This window comes from Panthera onca, chromosome A2 (genome assembly GCF_046562875.1).
Source record: "Panthera onca isolate mPanOnc1 chromosome A2, mPanOnc1 haplotype 2, whole genome shotgun sequence".
Classification (NCBI taxonomy): domain Eukaryota; kingdom Metazoa; phylum Chordata; class Mammalia; order Carnivora; family Felidae; genus Panthera; species Panthera onca.
The window spans coordinates 4,850,282-4,869,911 of record NC_138340.1 but is presented as its reverse complement, the minus strand read 5'-3'; the positions used below and the strand labels follow the sequence as shown (position 1 = coordinate 4,869,911).

Here is a 19,630-nt window from a genome sequence, read left to right as displayed (position 1 = left end):
CAAGATGCCCTACACCGGGCGCCTCAAACGGCAGACGTGCATTTCTCAGGGTTCCGGAGGCTGGAAGTCTGAGACACAGGTGCCAGCTTGGTCGGGCTCTGGTGAGGGCTCTGTTCCTGGCTTGTAGACAGTGGCCCTCTCACTGGGTCCTCAAACGTCTTAAATGGCAGAGACAGAGAGGGAGGGAGAGAGCCTCCCGTCAGGGGCGCTCATCCCATTCAGGAAGACTCCACCCTTCTGACCTAACCGCCTCCCCAGGGCCCCACCTACAGAGGCCATCAGGTAGGTGATCAGGACATCACCAAATGAACAGGGGAGGGGCACAGACACTCAGCCCACAGCACTTAGCAAAGGTAGTAGCAGTGGGTCTGGAAACAGGCGGCTGGGTTCAGATCAGACGTTGAGACTGAATGGCCAGGGCTTGCGAAAGGGTGGGATGTGGGGGAGAAGAGAAAGAGGGCTACTCAGGCCAGTTCGAGGTGCCCCCGGGACGACTTCCAGGCCTTGGATTTAGCCTAGTTAACCTAGCGGCTGGTGGTTACACCACCTGTCTGTGAGTTCCAATTTAAACTTGCATCCATGCATGCACGCATGCACACACACACTCACGGGCACACTCATGCACGTGTACACACATCCACACATGCGGGCGTATGTGTGTCTGCTCCTGCACACACCCGTGCACGTGCACACTCATGCACACCTCACACGCACACGCACCTACATGCACACACCTGCAGACACCCACATGCATGCACACTCATACCCATTCATCTACGTGCACACACCTACACACCCACATGTGTGCATAGATGCACCAACATGCATGCCTGCACCTGCCTCATCTCCATGCACACATGCACACAGCATGCACACACACACTCACAGGCACACTCATGCACGTGTACACACATCCACACATGCGGGCGTATGTGTGTCTGCTCCTGCACACACTTGCATGCACGTACACTCATGCACACCACACACGCACATGCACCTACATGCACACACACGTGCATGCACACTCATGCACACCACACATGCACACACTTATGCACGTGCACACTCATGCACACCACACATGCACACGCACCTACATGCACACCCCTGCTTGCATGCACACTCATGCACATCCACATGCACACGCACCTACATGCACATACACGTGCACATGCACACTCATGCACACCTCACACGCACATGCACCTACATGCACACACCTGCAGACACCCACATGCATGCACACTCATACCCATTCATCTACATGCACACACCTACACACCCACATGTGTGCATAGATGCACCAACATGCATGCCTGCACCTGCCTCATCTCCATGCACACATGCACACAGCATGCACACACACATTCACAGGCATACTCATGCACGTGTACACACATCCACACATGCGGGCATATGTGTGTCTGCTCCTGCACACACCCGTGCACGTGCACACTCATGCACACCTCACACGCACACGCACCTACATGCACACACCTGCAGACACCCACATGCATGCACACTCATGCACACACACCTACATGCACACTCATACACCCCCCACATACACACACACCTGCACACACCCGCATGTGTGCATAGGTGCACATACACACATGCCTGCACCTGCACACATCTCCATGCACACACGCACACAGCATACACATGCACACGTGCACTGGACCCAATATACACACCTGGACACACCCACACACACAAAAACCACTCTTGAAGTTTGCACTTCCCTAACCACCATCTCAAACACTCTATAGTATTTTCTTCTTTACGGGCTCATCGTCTCTCACCCCACTAGAATGGGAGCTCTGTAAGACCAGGGACTTTTGTCTCTCTTGTTCACGCCTGTGCCCTCAAGCCTAGAACAGTACCTGGCACACAGAGATGATCTACAAATATTTGGTCACGGAGTGAATGAAGTGGCCACAGGGAAAAACTGGGGCCTCCCCCCTCCATCCCTACCTGAGTCACATCTTTAGATGCCCCTGGAAAGAGTGAGAGGCTGTATGAGTGAGAGTGAGATGGGGCCAGCCTGGGGGTGGGAGGACAGGAAGAAGAGGAGGGCCAGTGGGGAAAGGGGAGGGGCTGAGCCCCTGCTCTAAAGGCTGAACCCCGGGACCCACGGGTGCCTGTCTGCAGCGTGCGAAGCCCGAAGCATTGGGCAATCGTGGTTTCCTCCCTGCCCTCAGGGACCCAGCCGTGCGAGCCCAGCCCCGAGGTGTCTCAGGACATGGAGGAGACGGTTGTGCGGCCCTCAGTGTTTGTGGTGGACGGACAGACAGACATCCCATTCACACGGCTGGGGCCCAGCCGCCGCCAAAGACAGCCCTGCAGTGCGTCCCAGCTGGGCCTGGGCCTCCTGCTGCTGCTGCTGGCGGCTGGGCTGGCCGTCCAGGGCTGGTTCCTGCTGCAGCTGCACTGGCGACTGGGGGAGATGGTCACACCCCTGCTGGTGAGTGGGGCTTCGGGGCTCGTGGCAGGTGGGTCTCCTGTGTCACTGCGCACGTCTCTGTGCACGTGTGTGCAAGACCATAGGCTAACAGCAGCTCAGTGCAAGTCAATTCACTTCTCTGAACCTCAGTTTCCTCATCTGTGAAATGGGTGGGATAATAAGAGTGCCCACCTCACAGGGAACGAGATACGATATTGCGTGTGTGGTGCCCGTCAGTGGCTGCCCAGGGCAAGAATTCAACCAGAGCCGATATTTTTTTTAAGCTGAGATATAAACGACATGTTAACATTCTGTCAGTTTCAAGTGTACAACATAGGGATTTGATACATTTATACTGCAATATGATTGCTATTGTAGCATTAGCTAACCATGCTGTGGGGTCACATAAGTACCATTTCTTCTAGTAGTCGTAACAATTAAAACCTAGTCTCAAAGCACATTTCATGTTTATAATACAGTCTGGTTGTCTGCAACCCGCGGAACTGATGTTCTGACATTGAGAAGTATTGTCAGCCATACCCTGGTCACCATTATTCGGGACTGTCACTAATTCACGTTGTCCGAGTCTGCGAGAATCTCTCTCTGCCTCTGTTTACGGTTGGCTGTGGATGTATCTGTTTGCCACACCTGTGAGTCTCTGCATCCCACGCCATGGCCGTGTGGTCTTGGCCCTTTGCATTGTGTGTTTCCAAAGCATTTGTCCTTGTGACTGGATCTGACGGCCGCATGGGCATGTCGCCCGTGTGAACCCGTACTGCTGTCCTGTGTGCGTGTGCCCACATGTCCACGTACTGGCCTGTTTACAGCCCATGTGCTGACATTGTGCACAGACCCACACGGATCCATAAACCACACACCCATGTATCTGTGTCCACGTGTCACATAAGTGTCCAGGTCTGTGCCCTGTGTCACATGCCCATATCCACTTGTGGCCACAGATGTCCACGTGTCTTGCCGTCTCGATGTCTATATGTCTATAATATTACTTATTTAATTAACTCTCGTACTGTGCTTACTATGCACCATGCACTGGAGGAACATGCTTTTGTCCCTGTGAATTCACTGAGTCTTAAATAGGCACCATATTCATATGTCTATTTGCAGAGGGGGAATATGAGAGCCCGGGTGGTTACAAGGCTGCTGGGTGGGGCAGGAGTGTGCACGTGGCCCTGGGCACTGGGGTGAGGACAGTGTCTGTGTGCTGCATCTGTGTGTGTCTCACAGCCATGAGCCTGAGGATGCCAAGGTGTGGGCCACGCAGGTCCTCACCGTGGGTTTCTCTGCATTTTCAGGATGGAGAAGCAGAATCCTGGAAGCAGCTGACGCAAGGTGAGTCAGAGTCCTGGGTCCTGGGGAGGGCGGGGGTAGGATGGTTCCCACGTTGCCCCCGCCCCCTCAGCCGGTTGCCCAATGTGATTTACACAACTGGCCTGAGCTCCACAGGTGCCCCTCCCCCGGGCCTGAGAAGCAGAAGTCTGGGGCACTCCGGAAAGGGTGGGGTTGACACCAGGAGGTGGACCTGATGACCCTGGCTGGAGGCTGGCCCTCACCCCTCCCCACCTCTGCCCCTAACCGCTCACCATCTCTCTCCAGGACGAAGGTCCCTCCAGGCCAACCCAGCAGCACACCTCACAGGTGAGGGGGACCCCCGGCTCGTGGCATGGGAGAGGGGGAGGGTGTCCTGGGGAGACCAGACAGACACCCAGCATGTCTGAGTATTCATTCAGTCACCCGTTCACTATTGATTCACAGACCTGCCCCGCTGCCTATGTCCATGCATTTGTCATATCATTGAATAAACCCTTACAAGGCGTTCACCGTGTGTCATGGGCTGTAATACGCTCTATACATATTAATTCATTAAATCTCAAGGAGGCGCTATTCATATGTCCATTTGAATGGAGAAAAACTGAAGAGCATGGAGATTACAAGTCTTCTGGCCCGGGGTGCACGCTCTCTCTGTTCCTTGGTTATGCCACTCACAAGTTTTGATGCTTTTGGCTGGTCACTTAATGGCTCCATGCCTCAGTTTCCCCACCTGCAAGGGGAGGGGGTAAGAAGCAAGTGACTTGGCCTTTCGGTGCCTCAGTTCCCTCCCCTCAAAGTGAGAATAAAGTGATTTAACACATATAAAGTCCCCAACCTAAAACGGAGGGGAGTCGTCACCCTCACCCACCCGCAGAGGGACACATGCTGACCAGACCCCTCTGTCTCTGCCCCCAGGTGCCAACTCCAGCCTGACGGGCAGCGGGGGCCCGCTGCTCTGGGAGACAAAGCTGGGCTTGGCCTTCTTGAGGGGCCTCAGCTACCGTGACGGCTCCCTGGTGATTGCCCGGGCCGGCTACTATTACATCTACTCCAAGGTGCAGCTGGGGGGCGTGGGCTGCCCGCAGGGGCTGAGCAGCGGCCTGCCCATCACGCATGGCCTCTACAAACGCACACCGCGCTACCCCGAGGAGCTCGAGCTGCTGGTCAGTCGGCGGTCACCCTGTGGGCGAGCCACCGGCCCCCGCGTCTGGTGGGACAGCAGCTTCCTGGGAGGCGTGGTGCACCTGGACGCTGGCGAGGAGGTGGTCGTCCGTGTGCCGGATGAGCGCCTGGTCCGACTCCGTGACGGGACCCGCTCCTACTTTGGGGCCTTCATGGTGTAAGGAAGGAGTGACAGTCATGCCTCCCTCAGAGGGTGCCTTGGGGAACCGAGAACCCAGTGAGCGAAGAGCTCAGCGGGCACCTCCAGGGGCCGACAACCCAGCCACCCCTGAAGGTTGAAGACCCAGCCGGCACCTCTGGAGCCCCAAAGGAAACTGCAGAGCCACTACGGGCAATACTGAAGACAAAGACCCAGAGACTTGAGGGTCTGTAGGCCCCCCAACCGGGGGAAAGCTGATCTGCCTGATATTCAGGAAGAAGGGGTGAGGGGTGGGTATTTATGTTTTCGATTCAGAGAAGAGTGGGACGTGGGGGTCCAGAGACTTGGCCCAGGACGGGCAACCCCAGCCTCCCCCACTCTCACGAGTGGGGGTGGCTGGAGGAAGGGAGTCATCATCAAGACTGACCCATGTGGACAGCCCAGCCAGTGCCCCCCACGGCCATAGCCACACACTCAAGATCTGCTCACAGGTGTGTGGCTGTACCTCCTCCTGGCTGTGTAAGTTCACCCTCAGAGACACGGGCGCAGGGATGTGCCGGTGACCGTTTGACCACCAGCTCTCCCAGGAGGGAGAGGCTCTGTAGTGTTTGTGATTTCCTTGGTGTAAAGGCTCCCGTCGTGTCTGGTTTCTGGCTACCAACGTATCACCAGCTGGCTGGCTGGATCTCAGCACTGCTGGGTGTTCACATCCCACCAGGACACACGGCTGTGTTTCAGCACCCAGGTCAGGGTCTGGCATGTAGCAGGCACCTGGAAAATGTTTGCAGAGAGAAGAAAGGGAGGAAGGGAGGAGGGTAGGAAAGAAGGGAGGGAGGGAGGAGGGAAAAGAAGAAGGGAGGAGGGGAAGGAAGAAGGGAAAGAGGGAAGGAAAGGAAGATGGAGAGAGAATGTGGACATGCCTACGGCATCACAGAAAATCACAAGGTGCCCTTCAGATCTGCACTCGTACACACAAAACATCAGATACTCGCACAGTCACACACAAGTCATAGGACCACAAACACACAGTCAGATTATGTGACGTATGACACATATATCCTACACAAGTCATCATCACAGCCACAGTGACCCAAAGGGGCCATACGGTCACACCAAGTGTCACACATGGGATGCCACGCACATCACATCACATGCTGCGTCATGGTCCCAACCCGTCACACACACACCACATCACACACAGCCTGAGGTTCCTCCCAGCTAAGATCAATACATCCTGGGATGAGGACCACTGTCGGCAGCCCTGGGCTCCCTGACCATGGGTCTTGGAAATAAATGGTAAATGTTGCAACTGGGTCTGTCTCTTCTCAGGGGAATGGTGGCTTGTAGAGGCAGAGGGGCGGTAGATGGGGTCACCTGTGGAGGTCACTTTACAGATAAGTAAACTGAACCCAGCTGGCCCAACTCCCTGTAGGAAGCTCGGGGGGAAGGGTGGGAGAAATCAGAAGCCTCATGCCCAGATCTGCCTCCCCCTCAAATCTCCCATTCCTGATGATGAAGTGAAGGCTACACCCTGCCAAGAACCCTGATTGCGGACATCGGGACAGAGTGGCGGTCTACCCAGCCAGCTGGAAGCTTGAACTAAGTGGGAACACGGGAAGAGTGAGGAGAGAGAGGGGCAGATAACAATATGCATGCAAATCAGGCGGTCTGTAGAGACGAGCATGTACCCTGGTGTGGCTGGAGGGAGGTGTTGGTGCCCAGGACCCAAAGCTGAGGGCTCAGACCCCAGAGGTAGACGATTATTGTTGTTAGTGTTTATTTATTATTGTTTATAGTGCTGTCATCGTTGCCCTGAACAGGGAGGGAGGGAAACAGGCTTTGCAGTCAGATGGTCCTGGGTTCCAATTCCACTCTGCCACCTGCTCCTGTGTGACCTCAAGCAAGTCCCACCACCTCTCAGTGCCTAAGTTTCCTCATCTGTAAAGTGGGAGGTAACACCAGCTTTTGCCCGTGGGGCTGTTGTAAAGATTGCATCAGATCAGACACAGAAAAGGCCATTATAGCATTTGTCAGGCACTTTCCCTATGTCAGGCATCTTGCGTGAGTCACATCCTTAGATGCCTTATATACATACCTGGGCGGGAGCTATTGCCGTCCCCATGTTCCAGACATAGAGGCAGGAATGCTGGACTCCCCCTCCATTCCCACCAAGGGCACACAGCTTCACGCCTCTCTGCCCTTGAGGGCTGGTGGGAGGTGGGGCAGCCCCTAATGCCCAGCCCCAGCCCCCGCTGGAGTTTCCTTTACTCTTATCACCGTTTTTTTCTGTTTCCGTGGGTTTGATGAGACCAAGGTGTGGGGACAATATAGTACAAAGCCACCAGCAGCCACCAACTTCCGCCTGGGGATGGAACCTGTCACTAAGTTTAGCCTCCAAAGATCATTCCTGGGAGGGGCCTCCAGCCCTGAGGTGGTACAGCAAGCGGAAGAAAAGAGGGTGGGTAAGAGGACGGGTAGGGTAGGAGGGACATGGAAAGAGAGGGAGGGGAGGGGAGGGAAAGATGGAGGGAGGCAGGAGGGAGGAGGAGCAGAGAGCCCTGAAGGCAGGTGTCGAGGCTGGTGCACCAGGAGACCTAGACTTTCAGATAGCGCATGGGGTAGTGAGCCCCCAGTCCAGGCCATTGACCTACTTTACAACTTCTGAGAAGTTTATCTATTTCATTTCTGCTTTCACCTCCCATGCTCTGGCATCTGTTCAGATATCATCTTCCCCCACAATCAGCTTTTCCTCCAGACCTGAAGTGTGCATTCCTACCCTCCCCCAGCCCCTAGAAAGGTCTCCTTCACCTCTTGCCAAGACCCAGAGGCAGTAGAAGTAAAAATAATGATGATAAATCATTTATTAATCTCATATTATAATGCTGTGTCCCTCCCGCTAAATAGCACTGTGTTCAAATACTGGGATGCATTGTCTCAGAGAAACAGAATGGGTCTTTGAGGGAAGCCAGGCCTCCACTCTGCCATTTCCCAGCTGGGTGATCTCGGGATCCATCCTTGGCCTCTCTGGGCCTCAGTTTCCTCATCTGTAAAAGAACACAAATAGTGGCCTCTACCCTACCGTGGTTATTGTGAGATGAAATGGCTTGAGTGTTTAAGTAGTTTCCCAGAGCTTGCCCACAGTGAGCTCTTTAATCCACAGTAGATTTTTTTTTTTTTTTTTTGTATAAGCATAGCTGTAATCATGTGTCCATTTAAAGTTTGAATTCTTTTCATTGATTATAGGAAAGGTGACCTCACATCCACAGGCCACATCTAGTCACGGGGTGTGTTTTTAAAACGGAAATTAGTAGCCAATATTTAAACATGACAAAACTTTGCATGTGGACAAATCTGAATTTCTGGATTTTCTTGGAAATTTGGAAGCTGTGAACAACAACCCAGGCTGGGCAGTAGCTGTCCCTGTTGGATAGGGCATGGGGTCTCACCAGTCTCCACCACTCCTCGTGGTCTCCCATACAGAGGCTGAATGTCAGTTGCCTTTCAGCAATGTGTTTATGTGGTTTTGCTCTTAAAGTAATAAGGATCCTCAGTCATACTTCTAATGTCCTCACCGCTTGCCAGACACTGTGCTAAGCGCATTAATTCACAGTAACTCAATCCTCGCAATGACCGTGGGGTGGGTAGTGTTGTAATACCCACCTTAGGGGGAAATCTAAGCACAGAGAGATGAAGGTGGAAAAATAAATGACAGCCTGGGATGACCACAAGTTTCAAGAGGAGCGAGGGTTCATAGTGTTATTATTCATTTCCTGCTGCTGCTTAACATGCTACGATTGATGATCTTTTAGTTCTAGAAGTCAGAAGTCAGAAATGAGTCTTATGGCACTGAAACCAATGTGCCGGCATGGCTTCATGCCTTCTGGAGGGAAAGTGTGGCTCCACATCTTTTTATCGGGGTCCTCCCAAACTGCAACACATACATAAGTCGCAGTACATAAGCATAATATAAGCAATACATAAGCATACATAAGCCTCAATTTGCAAGGAGTGCAGATAACATAACTTCCTTTTTATTCCTAATGCGACTCGATTTGTGCAGAGAGCCCTTTGCACCAGGATGCTGAAAACTATTATCAGTCAATTGGGAACGACCCTTCCCACATGCTGCTTTCCCAAGACTGCAAACATTTCAGGGAGCTTAGCCAATGCCTCAGCATTAAGACTGATGGAGGGATCCAGACGATTCTCACCTGTCCACGCAGGTGCCCACTGTCAGCCTGCTTTTTACCCATCAGCCCTCCATTTTCATGCCTGTGACCTATCAAGACTGGAGCACTCTCTGCTGCTCCTGAGCCTTGCTCACAAGGCTGATTTTCAGCCAGGCTGAGGCACCGGAAACTCTTTGAGGCTGTCTGTGGCTTCAACTGCCCAGAGACACCGTCGAGTCATTTCCTTTTTGGGGACCTGCGACTTCTCTGGGCTGTGCAATGAAGGACTCGAGGCTCTTCTAGTTTGAGGTGCCCCTAGAATTTCTCTGGGGAGCTTTCTCCGCCTCTTCTCTTTGTTCCAAAAAGCTGAACACAGGAGCTTCCCCCTGTTATGGGTGCTGAACTGTGTCCCCCCAAATTCATATGTTGACCTCTAACGCCCAGTACTTCAGAATGTGACTGCTTTTGGAAATCAGGCCTTTAAAGAGAAAACTAAGGTAAAATAAGGGGTATTTTTTTAAAGTATACTATACACCCAACATGGGGCTCATGGGGCTTGAAGTCCCGACCCTGAGATCAAGAGTTGCATGCTCTACTGACTGAGCCAGTCAGGCACCCCTCCTGTAAAATAAGGTTATTAGAGTAGGCACTAATCCCATATGAGCTGGGTCCTTATAAGAAGAGGAGATTAGGACACAGACACACACAGAGGGATGACCACGTGAGGACACAGGGAGAAGGCAGCCATCTACAAGCCAAGGAGAGAAGCTGGAACCTGGAACCTGGAAGAATAGTGCTCTCTAATAAAGGGAGTCTAGAAAAACCCTACCTATTATGGATGGGAAGAAAAGTCTCCCACAAGAAATCAAGACCTCAGACCTGCTCAACAGGTGAGTGAGTACGGAGTCTCTCCTTAACAGAAAGTCTGTGGGGACAGAAACTTTTGTCTCTTGTGTTTTGTGTTTTATTCTCCCTCTTATTGCCGGGACCCAGAACAGTGCCTAATACACAGTAAATTCTCAAACAATAACAGCTAAATAAATTAACTGTGACTTACCTTGATGAATAAATGTGACAGAAGTGAATTACCTGAATTCTAGAATGTAGGCCTTAGAAGACTGCAGCTTCCACTCTTGCCTTCTCAGAGTCCTAAGTGCAAAGAAATATGGCTATCCTGTGAGTGAGGACGGGTGGACAGAGACGTCCTGGAGGGTGTGAAGCCGTAATAGTTTTACCAGCCCCAGATGAGCTGCCCCAGCTTTTGGGGCTGAAGCTAACTATCCCCCCGCACGCCCTGCAGGGCCATCTCATTGAATTGTAAGCAAATACAACAGTTGTTGGTTTAAACCACTAAGTTTTAGACTGGTTTGTTATGCATCAGTAGGTAACTGACAGAACTTGCAAGCTTTTTTTTTTTTTTTTTTTTTTTGAGAGAGTGCACAAGTGAGCAAGGGGCAAGAGAGAGAGAGAGAGAGAGAGAGAGAGAGAATCCCACTAGGGGTAGAGAAAGAGAGAAGGAGAAGCAGGACTCAACGAAGCGGGGCACAAGCTCAGCGGGGCCCAAGGTCACCCATTGTGGGACTTGAACTCACAAATCATGGTATCATGATTAGCCGAAGTCAGATGCTTAATGACTGAGCCACCCAGGCACCCTGCAAGCTTGTTTCTATTGTTGTACACATAGGCAGGCAGACAGACAGGGAGGTGGATAGATGGGTAGGGGAAGGATGAATGAATAGGTAGACGGGTTAAAGTATGGATGGGTGGGTGAGAAGATGTATGGGTCAATGGTTGGATAAATATGTGGATGGGCAGTTGATAAGTGGATGATCAATTGGATAGATGGATGGGTGTACAGATAAAACAGTAAATGGATGAATGATGAGTGGATGGATATACACACATATTCTAAATCAAACTTAAGCAGAGTAACAACCTATTTATTTTGGCATAAAGTAAAGAAATACTAAGTCATATAATGTAGGCATGTATGGTAGGATGTACCCAAATTTTAAGTTACAATCTGTGAAACTAAGAAGAAGAAAAAAAAAAACAAAACAGGGCTAGTCTGTATTCCAAACTTCTATCCAACTTAGAGGAAGCAATAGGTTGTCATATAGTCATCATCCTGGTGACAAGAAAGTCATCTGGGAGCATTCTTCGTTTTCCAAGAGGAAGCCAGGCAGACAAACCCTATCCAACTATACGTACACCAGTACCACACTGCTTTCATTAATATAATGAATATAATGAACGTAGTAAGTCCTGCTATTTTTATTCTTCATCTTCAGGATTATCTCGGTTATGTATGCCTTGTATTCAGCTTGTCAAGTTCCATGAAAAACCCTGTTGAGATTTTTATTGGAACTGCATTGAATCTGTAGATCAAACTGCAAAGAATGGATATCTTCATAACACTGAGTCTTGCAATCCATGAACATGGTATAACTCTTTTTCCAAAACGGTCTTTTTAGTGTTTCTCAAGAATGTTTCATAATTTTCTCCATAAAGAATTTACATCATTTTTAGATTTCTTTCTAAGCGTGTTACATTTCTTGGTGCTATTGTAAGTGGCATGCCATTTGGAAATTATATTTTCCAACATCTGTTGCTGGTATATACAGTGAGATAGGTATCAGTAGCTGTCACAACAACATTGAAAAACTGGACATCCTTGTCTTATTTCTGATCTTTAAGTGAATATTTTTCATGTTTCGCCTTTAAGGATGAATCTGCTGTTAGGTTTTTCAGGTAGCCCCTATCAAATTAAGTAAATCCCCTTCTATTCCTAATTTTCTAAGAGGTTTTTCAAAAATCATACATAAATGTTGAATTTTATTAAATGTTTTCTCTGTATCACATAATTCTTCTCCTTTAAACTGACAGTGTGGTGAATTACGTTCATCAGTATTCTAAACTTAATCTAACTTTTTTTCTTAAGTAAGCTCCGTGCCCAGTACGAAGCCCAAAATGGGGCTTGAACTCATGACCCTGAGAACAAGACTTGAGTCAGATGCTTAACCGACTGAGCCTCCCAGGTGCCCCATTAATCCAACTTTTTATTCATGGAATAAATCCAACTTGATCAGGATATATTTTTTAATACATTACTAGATTTAATATACTTATATTTTAGATACGATTTTTGCATCTGTGCTTAGGAGGACCATGGTGTGTGACTTTTCTGACTCATACTATTCTTGTCAGGTTTTGGTATTAAGGCAATGCTGATCTCATTTAAAAAAAAAAAACGGGTGTGTTTTTGTTCTATATGCTGGAATTGAATTGCACATGGTTAGCATTTTGAGTCACACAGATATTCAGTAAAACTCACTTGTAAAAATATCTGGATCTGACATCTTATTTGTGGAAAGGTTTTGTGTGTGTGTGTGTGTGTGTGTGTGTGTGTGTGTGTGTGTTTGTTATCCAGTTTCTCTAATGACTTTTAACTGTTTCAGATTTTGTATTTCTTCTTGACTTGGTTTTCTAAGCCACATTTTTCTAGAAATTTGTATATTTTATTTACATTTTCACAATTATGGGTGAATAGGTGTCATATTGGTAAATAAAATCATTGCCTTTTCAACCTCTGTAGCCTCTGTCATTATGTTCCCTTTTCCATCATAAATAATTCTGATTTGCACCTTTTCTTTTCTTGGTTTTTGCTTGATCAGTGTCACCAGAAGTTCATCTCTTCTTGTTTTCAAAAAACTAAATCTTGGTCTTTTTATTATGTTTGTTTTTTAAAGTTTCTACCCTTATTTTGGCTATTTCCTTCCTTATGCTTTCTATGGGTTTATTCTGTTCTTTTCTGACTCTCAATTCAATATCAAGCTCACTGGTCTTCATTTAAGGCTGCAGATTTTTCACCTAAAATTTTCTTTTGGTTACATGTTGTAAGTTTGATACTTAACTATTTTCACCTAGATATGAAAACATTGCATTCCATGTGTTCTGTTTTGTTAACGAACATTTTCTGCCTTTTGCCTCCTGCATAATTTTGGGGCTTCTCACGCCTGTTTATCACCTGTTGGTAGCGATGAACAAAATGCCCACACTCACCCTTGAAAACTACAAGGCTTCTTAATGATTGGTTAAAAAAAAAAAAAAAAGGAGGTGGAAAGAAGGGAGGGAAGGAGAAAGAGAGAGAGATTCTCTAAGTGTTTTAAAATTAGTTTTATTGTTAATTGTGGTAAAACATACACAACATAAAACTTACTATTTAAACCATTTTTAAGTGTATAGTTCACCAGCATTAGGACATTCATGTTGTCATGCAATCATCCCCCTCCAGAACTTTCTCACCCTCCCAAACTTGAGAATCTGTCCCTGTGAAACAGTAACTCCCCACCCAACCCCACCCTGGCAACTCCATTCTGTTTTCTGTCTCTATGAATCTGGCCACTCTAAATATTTCATTTGAGTGGGACCATACAGTATTTGACCTTTCTGTGACTGGCTTATGTCAACCGAGCATAATGTCCTCAAGGTCCATCCACGTTGTAGCAGGTGTTAGAATGTCCTTCCTTTTTAACGCTTAAAAATATTCCCTTGTGTGACTGCACCATTTTACATTCCTACCAGCTCCCTAAGCATTTTTTTACCGTGTATTTTGCAGTGTCTGGGGACATGTTCCATATATGTGACCATGAGATCAAGTTTGTTCATTGCATTGTCCAAATCTATATTCTTATTTTTTGCCCGCTTGATATATCAATGGACAAGTGAGGTGTTTTTAATAGGTTTTTTTTTTTTGTTTTATTTATTTTTGGGACAGAGAGAGACAGAGCATGAACGGGGGAGGGGCAGAGAGAGAGGGAGACACAGAATCGGAAACAGGCTCCAGGCTCCGAGCTGTTGGCACAGAGCCTGATGCGGGGCTCGAACTCACGGACCGCGAGATCGTGACCTGGCTGAAGTCGGACGCTTAACCGACTGGGCCACCCAGGCGCCCCGTGAGGTGTTTTTAAAATCTCCCGCTTCAGTGGTGTAATTATCTAACACAAGCTATTTTATCCTTCCTTTTTTTTTTTTTTTTTTTCATTCCCGGTCTTCAATGTTTGCAGAGCATTTTACACTAACAGCACATCTCAATTCATACTGTCCACGTTTGAGTAGTTCTGTCAGTTTTTGCTTCACTTACTTCAAGACCGTTTTAAAGTGCATGCACATTAAAACTGTTTTATATTTCCATGGCAGAGGTTTAGTTATATCTAGTAACGCTTTTTACATTAAACTCTGTGCTGTTACTAATAGGGCTAAACCAATTTTCTCTCTAGCTATTTACATCCTTTAACTAGAAACTTGTTATATCTTTTATGTTCAAATGTAAACAACATGTTGCTGGATTTTAAGTTTTCTTATCCAGCCTGACAGTATTTGTCTTTTAATTTGAGTACTTAGACCAGTGCTGTCCAATGCAAACATAATGTGAGCCAGCTCTATAATTTTTCTCTAGCAGCCACAATTAAGAGTTTAAGAATGGTGAATTTTAATAATATATTTCACTTACCAACGCATCCAGAATGTTAATCATGTCAAAGTGTAATCAGAATAAAGTGACTCATAAGGTACTTTACACTCTTTTTTTATTCCAGGTCTCCAAATACTGCTGCAGTGAATTTCCCACTGGCACCAGACGATCTCAGCCCAGACCGCCCACCTTTCAGGTGTTCCACAGCACTGGCCGGCTTGCGCCCACTGTTTCGGGTGGCAGAGATATAGAGTATCTGTGTTCATTCCAATTACTGATGGGTTTGGATTTATTTTGTGACTTCTGACCATCCCTCCTTTTCTATATTTCTTTTACTCTTCCTCCTTGCTTTATTTTGGATTTTTTTTTTTTCTCACTACAGTTTTTTCTTCTACTTAGTTCAGAAACAATGTATTCTGTTCTTATTCTTTTGGCCATTTCCTTAGACATCTTAACGTACAGATTTAATGTGTCAGACTCTAAGGCTTTTCGGGGTTTCATCTCCGGAAGCCTCCTACGGGCTGCCTGTATCCACTTTCGCCTCCTACAGGCCATTCTCTGCATGGCAGTCAAGTGAGATTTTGGGGTAAACTTTTTTTTTTTTATGTGTAATGTTTACTTAAAATCACAGATAATCTCATGTAAAGACATCTATGTGACCACAAACATTTTTAGGATAAAAATATCTTTTTTCTATTCTTTCAGAAATGGAATTACTCACCAAAAGAACAAAAACCAACCCAAGTATCATAAGAAGCAAAAAACAACAACAAAAAAAAACAAAAAAAACCCAAAAAACAACACAAAAGATTGCGAGTTCACTTTCTTTTTTAGTGGCTTAAAAAAAACCCCTACATTTATTTTTTTCGCTGAGGTATGGTTTTCATACATATGAAAAATGCTATGTATATTTAGTATGTACATATTGATGAGTTTAAAGATAAGTAAACAGCCACGAAACTGTCACCACAAAGCTATAAGCTTAACCATCACTTCTAAAAGTTTCCTCTTTCCTTCTTTGTGTGTGTGTGCGTGTGTGTGTGTGATAAGAACATTTACTATAAGATCTGTCCTCTTTCAAAAATTTTTAAGTAGACATTACAGTATTGTTAACTATATGCATTATGCTTTATAGTAGGTTCCTAGGACTTACTCATCCTCTATAACTAGAACTTCATACCCATTAAACACCAGCTCCCCATTCCTCTCTCCAGCGCCTGGTGACATCATTGTACTTTCTATCTCTATACATTTGGCTACCAGATCCCTCATATAAGTGGAATTATCTTTGTTCTTTTGTGTCTGCCTAATTTCATGCAGTAAATGGCAGAACTAACTTCTTTCTTAAGCCTGAAAAATATGGTCTTTTATCCATTCCATGGCTTGGGTTGTTTCCACGGCTTTTCTTCTGTAATGCTTCAATGAACATGGAAGTGTAGGATCTCTTGGAGATGCCAATTTCAATTATTGGGGGTTTATACCCAGAAGTAGGATTACTGGGGGGTAAGGTAGTTCTATGTTCAATGTTTGAGAAACCTCCACACCAGTTTCCATGGCAGCAGCACCATTGTGCATTCCCACCACCAACAGTGTACAAGGGTCTCAACTTCTCCACATCCTCAGCAGTGCCTGTTCCCATTTGTCTGGGATTTTGTGTTGGAAGGATTGTAGCCGTCCTGACACTAGGGGATGATATCTCACTGTGGCTTTGATCTGCATTTCGCTGATGATTAGTGACACTGAACACCTTTTCCTTGTATCCCTTGGTTTTTTCTTTTTGATCCCTACTGGGTGCTTACTAGTATCTTTATTAGAACTTTTGCATATAAGTTTATAAATGAAATTAGTGCATTCTTGCGCATTTTAGTGGCCATATGTATACATTCGTGCTGAGTGGGTATCTAGGAGTGGGTTTTCCTATGTTCCACTTTATGAAATAATACCAGTTTTGCAAAGAAGGTGTCACTACATCATCTCCACCCACCAAGTGTGAGAGTTCCCATTGCTTTATAACACACCAACCCAGCGTTGCTGGCCTTCAGTTTTCACTGTTCTGTAATGAGATACACCTTTTTTCTTTCTTTTTTTTTTTTTTGTTTTGTTTTTTAGAGGGAGATTTTATTTTTAGGGAATCTCTACACCCAACATGGGACTTGAACTCACAATCTCAAGATCAGGGTCACATGCTCCACTGTTGGAGCCAGCTGGGTGCCCCCAACCCCTTGTAGTTTTAAATTACATTTTCCTGATGGTTAATATGTTCAGCACTGCTTTCTGTCTATTGTCCATTTACATATTGTTTTATGTGAAGTATTGGGTCACATCTTTTGGCCCTTTTTTAATTGGGCTGCCTTTTTCTTTTTGATTTATAGGAATTCTTTATATAATCTGGAAACAAGCCCTTTGTCAATTATATTTTTGCAAATATTCTCTCTCTTGCTCTGTGGATCACCTTTCATTCTCTGAACTGGTATCTTTTGAAAAACAGAAGATCTTACTTTTAATATACTCTAAGAATAATTTAATTTAATTAATTTACTTTAATATACTCTAAGAATAACTTAATTTAATAATAAATTTAATATCTTCCTTTACATTTATAGTGTTTTTGTGCTCTGTTTTTAAAACTCTTTGCTTACCTTAACATAAATATTGTCCTACAAGAATATAAATATTCTCTTTCTATAAGTGTTATTGTTTTACCTTCACTTTTATATTTATAATCTACCTGGATTATAGTTCATCCTAGCACTAATACCTAAATTGTCTAAATTACTGTAGCCTTATGATAGGTCTTACTATCTGGAAGGGTAACTCTCCATTTTGTTTCTTTTCTTGAAGATCATCCAGCCTATTTTTTTTAATGTTTATTTATTTTTGAGAGACAGAAAGAGAGGTGAGCAGGGGAGGGGCAGAGAGGGAGACACAGAATCCAAAGCAGGCTCGGAGCTGTCAGCACAGAGCCCAAAATCACGAACCCGTGAGATCATGACCTGAGCCCAAGTCAGACGCTGCTTAACCAGCTAAGCCACCTAGGAACCCCATCCAGGCTATCTTGGGTCATTTGCATTTCTTTGTATCGTTTGAATTGGTATCACCCACCCACCCACGCACTCACACAAACACTCACACATTCATTCCCTGATGAGATCGCACTGAATGTATAGATCAATAGATATTGGTGAGGAATTAATGTTTTCACAATATTAAATTTTCCAATCCATGATCATAGTATATCCTTCTTTTTATTTAGATTTTACTTAATTTCCTCCATAACGTCTTACAGTTTTGTGTGTAAAATTCTTGCACTAGTTTCCTTAGATTTAGTCACAAGTATTTGATGTTTTTTGATGTTCTTGTAAATGGCATAATTTTCAAATGTCTGTTTTTAGAGATGTCGGTACACGGAAATGCCACTGATTTTGTATTTTTATTTTATATCCAGTGATCTTGTTAAATTCCTTTCTTAAGTCTATATACAGGCTCTTTTAGTTTTCTACCTGCATAATAATGTAATCTAAGTAATGACTTTTATTTCTTCTTTTTCAATCCTTTTGTTTCTTTCTTTTATTTTATTGTGCTGTCTAGGACCTCAGTGCAATATTAATAAGAAGTGGTGATAGCAATCCCAATTTCATTTGCCCACCTTCAAGTATGTTGTTTTAGAAATTTTGTTGATATTCTTTAGCATATTAAGAATACTCTATTTCTAGGGGTGCCTGGGTGGCTCAGTTAGTTAAGCATCTGACTTCACCTCAGGTCATGATCTCACAGTTCATGAGTTTGAACCCCACATCAGATCCAAGCCTGCTTGGGGTTCTTGCTCTCCCACTCTTTCTCTGCCCCTCCCCCACTCGTGCTTTCTCTCTCAAAATAAATAAATAAACTTTAAAAAAAGAATACTCTATTTCTAGATCATTTCAAGTTTTTATCATTAAAAAATGTTGAACTTATTAAATGCTTCCTCTGTATCTTTTGAGATGTTTTCCCTTTATTATGTTCATGTAATGAATTATAATAATTTATCTTTAATGTTAAACCAAATTCTCATTTAAAAGGCAAATGCACAAAACAATAATCATATGTTAAAGAGAACACAACAAATAAAAATGCAATCTGTGACAATAACAATATAAAGAGGGAGGGACAGAGATGTGTAGCTGAAAGTTATTTGTATACTATTGAAATAAGTTGGTATTATCAAAACTAGGTTGCTATGAGGTTAAAATGTTCAAGATAATCACCCAAGATAATCACTAAGAGAATAAAATTTTTAAGACAAGAAACAAAAAGAAAGAAAGAAAGGTAGGAAAAATAAGGGAAATCGAATTGGTACACTACAAAAAATTAACTAAAACTCAAAAAAGCCAGTAATGGAGGAAACGAGGAAAAATATATATAAGACATACAGAAAATAGACAAACTGCAGAAGGAAATCCTTCCTTATCAGTAAATGCTTTAAATGTAAATGGGTTACACTTTCCTATTAAAAGGCAGAGACTGGCACCTTCGCAAAAAGAAGAAAAGAACAACAACCACAGTCCATCTGTCAACAAGAGACTCACTTTAGATGCAAAGACACACAAAGGTTTAAAGTAAAAGGATGGGAAAAGATATTTCATCCAAATTGTTCTGAAGGAGAGCTGGAGAAGCTTATATTATTGTCAAACAAAATAGACTTTAAATCAAAGAGATCACAACACACAAAGAAGGACATTTTATATTGGTGAAGGTTCAAAACAGCAAAACAATATAATAATAATTTAAAAAGGAGATCCAAAATATATGAAGCAAATTTTGAAAGAATTGAAGCAAGACTAGACAGTAGGACAATGATAGTTGGAGACTTCAACACACCACTCTCAATATTACTACAACACATAGATAGAAAA

General features: G+C 45.1%; 1 protein-coding gene across 1 annotated transcript; it reads left to right on the top strand.

Annotated features, from left to right (window-relative positions):
* The first annotated feature begins 2,122 nt into the window (after window positions 1-2,122).
* Window positions 2,123-5,729, top strand: TNFSF14 (TNF superfamily member 14). Its single transcript, XM_060630004.3, has 4 exons — window positions 2,123-2,467; window positions 3,760-3,796; window positions 4,061-4,102; window positions 4,691-5,729. The coding sequence occupies exons 1-4, from the start codon at window positions 2,246-2,248 to the stop codon at window positions 5,116-5,118; spliced, it is 729 nt and encodes a 242-aa protein (XP_060485987.1). The 5' UTR covers window positions 2,123-2,245; the 3' UTR covers window positions 5,119-5,729.
* Window positions 5,730-19,630: the final 13,901 nt, after the last annotated feature.